The 13161-nt window shown below is 40.4% G+C and overlaps 1 protein-coding gene across 4 annotated transcripts in view; it reads left to right on the top strand.

Moving 5' to 3' along the window:
* NCOA7 (nuclear receptor coactivator 7) overlaps positions 1-13161 on the top strand; it is a 157347-nt gene that overhangs the window by 80350 nt on the left and 63836 nt on the right. For all 4 annotated transcript variants that reach the window (XM_035710108.2, XM_025422947.3, XM_025422949.3 and 1 more), the window contains one exon: positions 728-948. In XM_035710108.2, coding sequence (XP_035566001.1) covers positions 728-948 — 221 coding nt within the window. The remainder of the gene's footprint in view (positions 1-727; positions 949-13161) is intronic.

A 13161-nucleotide genomic window follows, 5' to 3' on the forward strand; every position in this document is an offset into this window, starting at 1 on the left:
ACTGCTGTCCTATGTGTCAAGGAAAAGAACTGCTCAGACCTGAGCCAGTTCGCCAAACTTTTATACTCAGTGTGTGAATCAATTATAAAGGATTTATTTTTACAAATGTGCTTGCCCATTGAAAACCAGAAACTCCTTTTTTTTTTTAATTTTTTAAATTTTTTTATTTTTTTAAAAATTTTTATTTATTTATGATAGTCACAGAGAGAGAGAGAGAGAGAGAGGCAGAGACACAGGCAGAGGGAGAAGCAGGCTCCATGCACCGGGAGCCCGATGTGGGATTCGATCCCGGGTCTCCAGGATCGCGCCCTGGGCCAAAGGCAGGCGCCAAACCGCTGCGCCACCCAGGAATCCCCCCCCCCTTTTTTTTAATGTAACACTGCAAATACGGCGGTCATATATTTTGATTAAAAAAAAAACATTCAACACTTAGTAGCCTGTAGAAGAATCTTGTTTTTCCACAGGCCTGGGGGATTTCCTAATCATTTTCTGAGACGTAAGTAATGAGGATATAAAGTTGAGGAAGCGCCACAGGTCTCCAGGTAAGAATTTTTTAAATGATCAGAAAAGAAAAAAATGAACAGGAGCACATGATTAACGGTAATATAAAGAAAGTGTTTTCTGTATCAGTTAATTAGTTTCTCAAAGCCCAAAGGCATGAAACTAATTCCTCCTAGAAAATAATTTCTCCAATGTTTTTCTTTCCTCCTCCCACCCCCGTTCCTAGATTGAAAAAGAAAAAACAAGCCAAACAAAATGCGGAGACAGCCTCAGCTATTGCTACAAGGACCCATACTGGAAAAGAGGATGCTAAAACAGTCATTTTAGAACAAGAAAAGTGCAACATTGCTGTGGAAGAGGAATATCTCACTGATGAGAAAAAGAAGAGAAAAAATAATCAGTTAAAGGAGATCAGACGTACGGAACTGAAGAGATATTATAGTACAGGTTAGTATTGGTGGCAATACTGCAGCATCTTCATTCTAAAAATCTATAATGGGGGCCCCTGGGTGGCTCAGTAGGTCAACCGTCTGACTCTTGATTTCTGCTCAGGTTCTTCTCTCCATCTCTAAACCCCTCCCTCCCCCAAAACAAAAACAACTGGTGGTTTCTAAGAGACTATTAATGTATAACTGATCATCTTTGTTATAATAATAACAGTAGCAATTTACTGAGACCTCTGATGTACCACCCACCCTTGTTTTATATATATAATCTCGTGTAAAGGGACAACAGTGACATAATCTGATGCGTCTCATTTAACTTTGTGTTCCCAGAATCTGGCACTTAGTGTGTGCTAATAAATATCTATCCAGTGGATTGTCACTTTCCCTGTATGAGAAATATTTTTTCTTTATGTATAGAGGCGGAGAGAAAGGTGGGAGGTGCAGAGGGAGAGAGAATCTTAAGCAGATTCCACATAAATACGTTGCTAGAAATGCCCTCTGTTTGGCATCAGCTGGACAATAGAAAATAGTAGAGACATGGCCTTGCATCCATCAGTTAAAGAGAAACAAACAAAAGACCAAGTCTTGGGAATTTTAGTTAAGGAATTTTTTTTTTTTAAAGGAATCTCTATGCCCAGTATGGGGCTCAAACTTATGACCCTGAGATCAGGAGTTGCATGCTCTACCAGCTGAGCCATCTAGGTGTCCCTGGTTAAGGGAAATTTTAAAATAAGTCTGCAATATCATGTAGTTACTCAGAATATTCATTGCATCTGAAACCGCATTAATGGAAGTGGCGTAGCTGGCATGATGGAGGTGATCATCCTGCTTTACTGGAACCATCCACTTCGCACTTACTGCTCCTATCACATGCAGGCCTGGGGTGTGTTGAGAGGAGAGGGCAAAGATGGGGAACTGGGAGTCACACCTTGACGTGGCTTCCCGGTCGCAGTGTCCCAAGATTGCTGGGCTGAGAGAAGGAGAAGTCAGGGTCTCCGAGAACAGATGACAGTGTATGAAACCTGCTCTTGCAGCAGATTCATCCCGGGGCCCCATCTTCGGTCGCAGTTAAGGCCAGAGTTACTGCAAGACAGATCTTGTCTCCAGGTGTCCTGTAACTTCCTAGCAGCGCTCATCAAAGATGAAGTGGGCTGCCCCTGGGGTGGGAACAAGTGCGACCCCGTGGGCATTACTTGGGCAGAAGGCAGACGAGGGATCTGCTGTGGAGTGTGTGGTTCATCGCGGTCCGCATGAGATTATGTCGCACGTGGATTATGATGGGATCTATCATGTATTATAGAGCCTAAGGGGTGCTTCAGAGCCACTCAGTATCTTATAAAAAGCTGAAACTGTCACCTATTGAAAGAAACTTCTGTGTGATTGTGAGACTTCCCTTAAAATTTAAAGTATTGGGTATTACCCCTTATATCTAAAAAGAGGAAGAGGATTAAGGAAAATTGCATTTCTCATCTTCTTTTACAGTATGGTTTGTGCACATTGGAGAGTGGATAATGTGTGGTTTTTAATAGTTGTGCAGTTTAAAATATTGTCTCTCTCTCTCTCTCTTTTTTTTTTTTTTTTTTCGCCTTTCTTTGTAAATGCTGTTGCTTAAGAAGCATTTTCAAGTGGAGAGATTTTGCTTGGTAGGTTTCACTGAAAGACGCCGGTAGAGTCCTGTTGGCGGAGGCTGCTTTCGGCCAGGGTGCTGTGCTAACCGTGGATGCTCCGTTAGAATAGCGCTTTAACGTGCTGCGCTCTGTTGCACACGTAATGCTTTGAATCTGAAACCGTACCCTTCACTCCACTCTTTGCTTCACCCAACTCTCATTGACCACAAAATCAGCTCAGTCATCATTTCTCTCTCACTGGAAGCCCTCCCCGTCCCTGGTCAGCTTTGACTCTCCTTCTGCGTTGTCATTATGGATTTACTTCTCTGCTTTCCTGTTTGTAGGCCGTCATCACGTGGACCCCGTAGTATTAGCTTGGTTTGGTATCTGAGTTACAGGTGTTCTTTACATGTGCATCGAGGATATGAATTAATACATAGATGAAGGGATACTGTTTGGGTTTGTTTGAGTTTCATGAAAATTCTGGAAGGATATAGGTGGCAGTGCATTAGTTGGGGCAGAATTACTCGTGATTTTCTTTGGTAGCAGTAAGTAGAGATGCCATCATAGCTTTTCCTTTCCCAAGAATGGCAGTGATAACTGGTTTAGAGGTTTGGGGCATTCCCTTAGGAGAACTCAGTGCTTAGATAAAACCACTAGATGGTGGCGATTGAATTCTGGAGTTCGTCTCTAGTTGACAGACACCCACGTGGGCAGGCTGGCTTGATCTCACCCGGCTGACCTGGCCTATTCTCCAATCCCATCCCGGGGCGTTGTTCTGTACCACTAGGTGGAGCAGTGGGCCTCAAATCAAGAGCAGACCCATTTCTAGTTCTGCTTCCTTTGTGGCTCTAGTCTGGGGAGAAGACACTAAAATGGGAGCTTCTTGTCAGCAAACTAAGGATTTGAACTTTTCTGAAGTCAGTTGGGAGCTCTCGGGGGAACTGCATTAACTGTGTGTTTTGAGATGATAAATCGAAGGACATTGGGTAGAAATGGGCTTAACGTCAGGTAGTGCTGGCTGGAGACTGGGGCAGAGGGGAAGGGCACCCTTAAGAGAGAGTTTGCTCCTAGAATCAGCAGTGTTTAGTGACCATTCTAGTGTGTGAGGGAGAAGAAGAACAGAGTCAAGACTTGACAAATTGGAGAACTCAAGAGCGAAAAAAGAGTTCAAGGTGTTTGTGTTCTAAGATGTTTTTGAGGTGCCAAGTGGATTTGTCCAAAGGGCCCTAGATTACAGGTGAGAAGGCTGGAAATTGTTCCTTAAAGGTGTGACATAAACCCATACGTGTAAAAGAAGTGACAGGGAACATGCAGAGTCACAACAAAAAGTTAATGGATGACAGAGGATCATGAAATAGAAAAACAGACTAGAATAATATGTCGATTATCGTTTCCTCAGAGTACAGAAATTACAAGTGTTTCTTTTAATTTTTTTTTTACATATTACATGTTTTATAGTTACTTTTAATGTTAATAAAAAATATAGAAAAAATGGGTAATAGAGTACATACCCCAAGGGCTTTGCAAAAAGAATATTAAACAAATGTAAAGTCCTAGAGAAGGAAAATGGTAACTTTCTATTTTAGGAAGTTAGATAGATCATAGGTATCTATTTCCACATCACTAACGTCAGCCTAATCTAAGGAAGCATATTTTGACAAAAAAATCTTTTCGGTGTTGAACTAGATTTATCTGTGGCTCATGTAAGCCTTGGATAACAATTCATTGCTATCTCCTGACATTTAGCAGAACAAAACGGTTAGATAGCTATAACAAAGGTTATGGAAAGATCGAGTCACTGAAGTTGCCCCATTGTAACAAAATGGTGCAAATTCTAAAAATGTTTTGTTTCTGAGAGGGGAACAGGAGAACAAAAGTGAAGTAATTACATGGAGGCAGATGGTATGAGATAAATCTAGAATCCAGCACCTAGTGTGGCGCCTGGTACACTATAAACATCCCCCCCAAACCCCCCACCGCTTCTGGACTGTGTGAGGGCAACTCTTCTGTGCTTACACTTATTTACTGATATATAGAAGTCTTTCCAAACTTAAAATTTATATGAACTCTTAAAGAATTGTTTGATCATAGTACATCTTAATATATTTTTTAAGATTAGTTATTAAGTTATTAAATGTGACACAATTATGTTGGAATGTGTACATATGTATCTTTTTGTCTCATCCACGTTAACAGTATCAAAATATACCTTAATGGCATGCATTATATCAGACAATTTTTTTTGTATTAGGGGAATACATTATTCCTTAATTTAGAAGAAAGCATATCCTTGCTTCTGTGGAAGTGGAGATGGGAATTTCACAAAGTAGGTAATGTCTCAGTAGGAAAGTTCTTTAATTAAAACACAGGTATGCAGGTGTAAGATCTGAAAAAGATGGAGACATTTTACAAATATGGGAGGCAAGCCTAAATTGGAATAAAATATATTATTGTGATTTTTGTAGTGTTTTAGTATAAAAGATTAATACTGAAAATCCTGGTAGTGAAGTAGATATTTGAAGAGATTTGGGAGGTCATTTTTACAAACAGAAAACATTTAAGTAAGAGTATTGCCAGTGTTGTGATTATCATGGTCAAAGATTTAGAGAGAACCTCTGCAGTATCATTTCAAATAGTATTTTTTCCTCCTGAATGCAAAAGAAACTTAATAAGAATAAAAAAATAAATGAAATTCTCTACTTGTCATTTTTAAATATTTTGGGGTTTTACTACAATGCGAAAGTTACCAGTTGCTGAATTATTTTCCACAACGCACCCCTGACCCTTTCCCTTACACAGACGACTTTCTCATAGAGTTGTTGTAACCACATGTGTGAAGATTTCTTATCTGCCGTTTCTCTTTGTTTCACATAAGTTCAGAAAGCCAAAGTTATGTTATTATGATAAATGAATTCCCAAACATAAAAGTAGGTCAAACCACAACATATAATAGCATTTCCTTCTATTCAGAGGTAATAATGATCATTCTGGTTCTTGAGAGCTCAAAGAATCACAGAATACAGGATTAAAATGGAATTTAATGTGGGCTATTAACTGAATCAACTTTTTTTTAAGATTGATTTATTTCTTTGAGAGAGAATGGGAGCATGTGCCAGCAGGGGGAGAATAGGGAGAGGAGGAAGGGAACCTCCAGCCAACTCCCCCTGAGTGCAGAGCTCAAAGTCATGACCTATTTGAGCCGAAATCAAGAGTCGGATGTTCAACCGACATCTAGGAGCCCCTGAATGAATTTTTTTTTTTTTAAATCACACAGAATATAGAGACTTGAGGGACTTGGATATAAAATAAATTGAAATTATTAGGATGGAAATAATTAAGCCTGTGCTTCTTGGGGCCGTCAGGGTCGTCAGGTTAATGGATAAATGAAGCCACACTGTGAAAACCTAGGTGGTGCACAAGACAAACCTGACAGGTACCCCCCAGAATGCACAGGGTTGTCGAGGACGGAACATAAATGATAAGAGGGAAGATGACAGACAAGGGGGTCCTGAGTGAAGAGGCAAAGAATCAGTGCAAACAGAAGTAGTAATCACAGTGTAAGAAGAATGCTTTCACACCTGACTTTGGACATCAAAAGAGCTCACCCTCTTTGGGCAGAATGAGGAAGAAGACTCAGCATGTAGAGAAACTGGGGCCGATGTGTACAGGCTGTCGATAAATGGCAATAATAAGGTTTTTAAAGAATGTCAAGTACAGGGGACCCAAGAAGAGAGTCAGGCACAGACTTCACAGTGTTGAACCCCGGAGGCACAGAATCTTCAGAGTTGAGAAAGTAAAAGTTGTTTCTCAGGCTCAAAGACAACAGGACATTCTCAGACATACTCAGTCTTAGGAAACGCCTCAACAAAGTTATGAGTGGGAGAGACATTTTTTTTTTCCTGAGAGACACATCAAAATCTAGTCCTCAAGAATGAGAAATGTTATTTTATAAAAGACTTGGTGGTAAGCATTGCAACTAAATACACATAAAATTAGAAATACATAACTGTTGCAAATAATGGTTAAAAGCATGAACATAAAAATTCTAAAAATTGAGAAGGCATGAATATAAAAAGGTGTCATACTTTTTTTTCACCTTTATTGACGTATAACTGACATAATGCTGTGTGAGTTTAAGGCGCTTGATACACGTATATATTGCTAAATGATTGCCACGAGTGCTCTAGCTAATACCTCCATCGGGTCACATAAAACATTTAAGGTCCACTCTGTTAGGGATCCCTGGGTGGCTTAGCGGTTTAGCGCCTGCCTTTGGCTCAGGGTGTGACCCTGGGGTCCTGGAATCGAGTCCCACATCGGGCTCCTCACAGAGAGCCTGCTTCTCCTTTTGCCTGTGTGTCTGCCTTTCTCCCTCACTGTGTCTCTCTGAATAAATATATAAAATCTTTTTAAAAATCCACTCTTTTAGCAACTTTCAAATATATCATACAGTATTAGTATCTTAAAACTGGAAGTTTGCGCTCTTTGGCCAACATCTACCTGTTTCCCGGTCCCCCAGCCCCTGGTAACCTGAAGGTGATCAAGGGGCACTCCTTCCATGTCCTCCTCCAGCTCTGTTCACGCAGTATATTGTAATCTGTTCTTGTCGTTGTTGAAGCAAAAACTGCAGTCACTGAACCCAGCAGCTGTGTTTTAAAAAACCTGTTGTACTAGAGCTGAGTGTAGTCCTATTATAATTGATCTGTTTAATCCAACCCTTGTTCCCTAATGAATCTGTCATATTACGTTTGTATTAGGAGAAATCTCAGTGTAAGAGAAGTACTCAGATGTGATTTGGGCTGAGAAAAGGACAGCAGATCAGACTATGTATGGTCAGTAATTTTGCAGCTTACGCGATTAAAAAAAATCAAATTAGAGGTGAACTGGGGAAGGTGCAAAGGAAAAAATATGCTCCATCTCTCCAGATGGTGAAAGAGTAATGTGATCAGATCTTTATGCAAGGCAATAACCATTCTTATCAAGAGACTTACCTTTTCCATACCCTTTGACCCAACAGTTCTTTTTGTAGAAATTCACCCTAACAAACCAATCATGAGCATAGTAGATTTAAGTACAGTGATTATCATTTCATTGTTTTATTTTGTTACTACATTTACTTGTTTAATTATACTTTTTTATATTTATTCCAGTAAATGTATGGTGTCATATTAGTTTCAGGTGTACAATATAGTAATTGAACAACAGTTCCATACATTACCCGGTGCTCATCGCAAGCGTGCTCCTTCATCCCCATCACCTATTTCACCCATCCCCCCAACCCTCTACCCTCTGTTTTTTTTTCCTCTTTGCTCATTTATTTTGTTTCTTAAATTCCACATATGAGTGAAATCATGGTATTTGCCTTTCTCTAATTTCACTTAGTATTATACTCATTATACTAAGTCCATCCATGTCATTGCAAATAGCAAGATTTTGTTCTTTTCTTATGGCCGAATAATACTCCATTATATAAACATAGCACATCTTCTTCATTGCATTGTTTTATATAGTGATGAAATAAAAACATAAATGACATAAAGTGGGAGACTATGTGCTATTTTTAAATGATGTAGAAAAACAGTGTGGGACGTTTTCACAAAATGTTGTGGTAGGAAAGCACGTTGGCAATAGTGTATAGATTATGAATCCATTTTTGTTTAAAAAAATAACTCGTGTATACGTACAAAAAATGAGATGGAGAATTGCTGGATATATTATAGATATCAGAATGCAAACATTTTTTTTTCTGAATGGGGTAAATAAAATGGGTGATTTTGAAAAATTCTTCTCTTGTTCAACTATTTTTTAATGACCATATATAGTTTTATTGTACAGAATTGGTTTTTATATTTCTTATTTTTTTCTAAATTTTAAATTTCCCCAACTAAGTTTTTGATCCATCTATTAAAACAAGCAGAAGCTGTGCCTTGAATTTTCAGATGATAGGAAAGAGTAGGAAGGAAGGGAGAAGCAGAGTGAGGTTCAGGGAAGAGCAGAAACAGCCAGTTTTGGATGCGTGTCTCCTGTAGGTTAGATGCCTCATTTCATTATTTACTTTGCTAGGAGTCATGATCTAATGCAGGTGGTAGTAGCCTATTTTACAAATGAAAAACAAACAAACAAACAAACCCAGAAGCTGAGTAACTTACCAGAGGTCCCGCTGTGGATCCGTGTAAAGCAGGGATGGAAGCCCAGCTCTCTGGCACAAAAGCCCTAGCGAAACCCTTGTATATCATCCCGCTTGCCCTGAGTCAACTCCGTGAGAGAAATAAGGCAAAAATTAAATAAAATCTTAGTGTCTTCGGGCACCTGGGTGGTTCAGTAGGTTCAGCGTCTGCCTTCAGCTCAGGTCAGGATCCTGGGGTCCAGGGATCGAGCCCCAGGTCAGGCTCCCTGCTCAGCGGGCAGCCTGCTTCTCCCTCTACCCTCCTCTCTGCTCGTGTTCTCTCTCTCTCCCTCTCATACTCTCTCCTGAATAAATAAATTAAAATTAAGAAATCTTTAGATTTTAGTGTCTTCTCCGTAGCCTGAGGGACGTTGTGTGGCTTCATAGTAAGGAGACAAAGCTGGAGGTTTGTCCATTTTTGGTGGTGGTGGTGGAGGTTCCATTTTTGCCTGAGCCATGGTGTGAATGGTGATTAGACTGAAATTTCTCTCCGGGCTTAGCCACTTGGCCTATAGTCCTACTCATAGTAACATTCCACTCACCAGTTTTACGGCTGGTACATCAGAAGCTGACACCAACTCAAGTCCTCTGTTTGCTTAGATCCCTATCGAGATGTGAGTTGATTCATTCCAGGAATGCTTGAGGGCCTTGCTCCCTGCTGAGGGCACTAGGAGGCTCCAGGTAAGGAATTCCACCATCAACAACTCCCCTACCCTTCTTGCATTCTAGAGTTTACATCAGCGTGACTCACGTTAGTCACAGACTATATTGCCTGTGACAGGCTGGAAGGAAGGAAAATAACATCTATATGGCATTTCCCTCTGTGTCAGCAGAGGGTGAAACGAGTCATTAGTTAGTACCGTTAAGTCGTCCTCACATCCTTGCCCTCTGCATCCTCAGTCGATAATGGTTCCTCGTGTCACACCTCTTAAAAATCTTATTGTAAAAAATAAAATTTTATTATGATAGTTATGATTCAGGTGTTCCAGAAGTTACCCTTAAGGTACCAAATAATATTTGATATTTTCATTACACTCTTGACAGAGTCAGGCCAATAATTTCAGAAATGTCTACCACCAATAGAGAACACATCTCTCTCTCTCTCTCTCTCTCTCTCTCTCTCTTTTTTTTTTAAGGTGTTATTTATTTGAGAGAGACAGAGATAGCGACAGAGAGCACAAGTGGAGAGGAGAAGGAGAAGAAGGAGCACAAGTGAACAGGGCATTCCCAGATGCCCTGCTGAGCAGGGAGCCTGACCTGGGCTCGATCCCAGGACCCCGGGATCATGACCTGAGCCAAAGGCACAGACGCTTAACCCACTGAGCTCTCCAGGCACCCCAACAACACATTTCTTGAAGCAAATACATATCCTGTATTTTTCTTTTTAAAGATTTTATTTATTTATTCCTGAGAGAGGCAGAGACACAGGCAGAGGGAGAAGCAGGCTCCATGCAGGGAGCCCAATGTAGGACTCCATCCTGGGACTTCAGGATCACACCCAGGACTGAAGGCAGCACTAAACCGCTAAGCCACCCAGGCTGCCCCATATCCTGTATTTTTCTTCAAGAACAGTTCTAACTTTATATTTTTGACGATTAAGTCTTTATCTGCATTGGTTTGAGAGTGATTTGGATTTTTCTCCAAATCTTAGCGTTCTCTCAACTTCATTGAATAGTAATCTGTAAGGTTTACTGAGTCCTGAGTCCTTGTTTCACACATTGTGGGGTGTTTTACCTTAATTGAATTGACTTATGTAATCCTTATAGTGACTCTCTGTGGGAGCCCAGTTGGTATCCCTATTTTATTTATTTAAAAAAAATTTTTTAAGTGAGCTCCATGCCCAGTGTGGACTTGAACTCAGGACCTGAGATCAGGACTCTCATACTGTACTGACTGAACCAGCCAGGTGCGCCTGTATCTCCATTTTACGTGCTGGGAAGCTGTCTTTGATGTAGTAAAGTTACTCAGTCACACAGTGAGCCAGGAGCAGACGAGGACTGTCATTCAGTGTGTCCCATGCCAACCCCCCACACCCCCACCCTTGCCTCCCCCACCTGTGAATTACGTGACACTTATGGGAAAAGCCAGCCTTTTCTTAGTGGCTTACAAATGCATTTTTGTGTTACGTTAAATCCCTTCAATATAGTTCTAATTTTTGGTATTTCACCACAGTGTTTTAATTGCTATGGCTTTATAATCATGTGTTTTAACACCAAAACAGTGTTCTTACTGTCATTTTCCTTTAAAAATAATTTTGGATAGTCTTGTGGTGTATTTATGCTTTCAGAGAAATATGATGATCAATTTTGCATGTTTCCCTTCTCCAAATTTTTTTTTAATTTAAATTGCATTTAATTTAAACATTAATTTAAAGGGAAAGTGAAATATTTACAAGAATGAGATTTCCAGTTTGGGAACATTATATTTTTATACCTCCCTTTATTCAAGCTTCCATTTACATACTTTTGTAAACCTTTTAAAATTTCTTTTATATATCTTGCCATTATCTCATATTTATTCCTAGACATTTTCTCACTTCATACTATTATGCCTGGGACGTTCCACAGTATAACTTCTATCACACATAGAGAAGACTCTTCTCTGGCCACCTCACTGAACAACTTCAGATTTCTGGATATTTTTACGATGTTGGTTCTTTAGGTAGGCAGTTCATGTAATAATCAGATTTTCTTTCTTTTAGTATGTAAAACTCTTTTATCTTTTCCTTTGGCTAGAGATTCCAAAAAACAGTGGAGTATGAACCATGATGGTAGGAATTGTTGTATTTAGAGAGTGGTTTTAACATTTGTGTTCAGTTTCTGATAAAAGAGAGCATCCCGGTTGCCTCAGGTGTGCCTTGGAGAGCTCCGTGCTTGATTCCTAGAGACCGTCGGGTGCACCAGGGGCACCTGGAGTATATCCTGCGCCTGGGCTGCAGGCAGCGCTGTGAAAGGTGGCCTCCAAAGAACGACAGATTCCCTCCTCCTCCTCGGAGTTCCAAAGCGTTGGTCTCTGTTGTGTTTGTAGTGTTGCTGCTTTCATCTCCACTACAAAGTTGAATTTTCCGACCCTAAATTCTTGTGGTTTAGTCGTGCATCACATTAGGTTAGCTTCTTCCTAACAGGGAAGGAGCATGGGAGATAGTATGCCCCGAGGCCTTAAAAGCTTGGCTGGAATTGCTCTTAGGCATTTCCCAGAGAACCCCGGGCATAAGAGAAATGGGGTGGGGCTCCTGCAGGGCCTAGGGGTATTTCTCCCACTGCACACCATGCAGTCTTTCTTCTAGAAAGCTGGGGTGGGGGCCTCCCTGGTGCCAGAGTTTAGGCTGTGTTTAGGTAAAGAACACGCTGCCTGTACAGGCCAGGAAGTGATCTCATGAACTCATTGAATTTCCATTTCTCACAGGGAAATTGCTTTTGATATACAACTTTTAGGGTTTTATTGATTTTTCAGAAGCACATTTTCAATGAATATCAAAAAGTAACTAAAAGTTCTTCATGTTTAAGAAAATTCACTGCTATTTTTAGTTTTCTAATGGTGTTATTTAAAAAAAATTTTTTAAATATAATATCTATTTAATTTCATTGAAGGCTTCCTTGGCATGTATCAAAGTGATCAGATCCGGTTTTTCTCTTTTAAGCAATTTATATAATCCTCTGTCATGTTAGTGTTCCATCACTCCTGTGTTTTGGGAATGAAACCTTTTTGCTCAAGGTTTATAATTTTTTTCAATACCCTGCTCTATTCAGATTGCTGTTGACTTACGTTGACTGCATTATCACATATCACTAGCATTTGTTAAGCACTTACTCTGTGCCAGGCTCCGAGGTAAACACTGTGCTTGTCATCTCATTTAATCTTTTGAACTACGTCATGAGGTAGTTCTTCCTTTTACAGAAAGATGAGGAAGTGGAGGCACAAAGATTTCAAATAACCTGGTTGACATTGCACAGCTGTGAACATGTCAGGCTTGCTCTTTGAACTCAGCTCATCTTGACCCCTAAACCAAATTGTAATTGGGAAAATATTTGGTGACGTGAGGGAGATGGCGCATGACTTGATTTTATGGTCAAAGTCCTCAACCTGTCACAGCCACATGCATCAGTTCGCAGTATAGGGATACGCTGGTCGTTGGAAGTAGATTATTGTGTTAATCAGTCAGGTGTGGCCCTTTCTTGGAAAGATCTAGAGGGACATAGGCCAGTTTTGCCTTTACAAATCCATCTCGTTTGGATGCCGTGGAAAACTGTCCTCCCTCTTGGGACGGATGTTGGGGGCCCTGTGCTTCAGCTCATGTACCCTGTTCAGACAGGCTTATGGCAGAGATGGAAGAAAGGGAGAGAATGGATTGTTCCAGAAGAGTAAGAGGACAGGACACACACGTGCCAGTTAAGTGGAAGGTCAGCACAGGATTGGCCTTTGAGGTAGTTTTCCAATT

The sequence above is a fragment of the Canis lupus genome, chromosome 1 (genome assembly GCF_003254725.2).
Source record: "Canis lupus dingo isolate Sandy chromosome 1, ASM325472v2, whole genome shotgun sequence".
NCBI classification, from domain to species: Eukaryota; Metazoa; Chordata; class Mammalia; order Carnivora; family Canidae; genus Canis; species Canis lupus.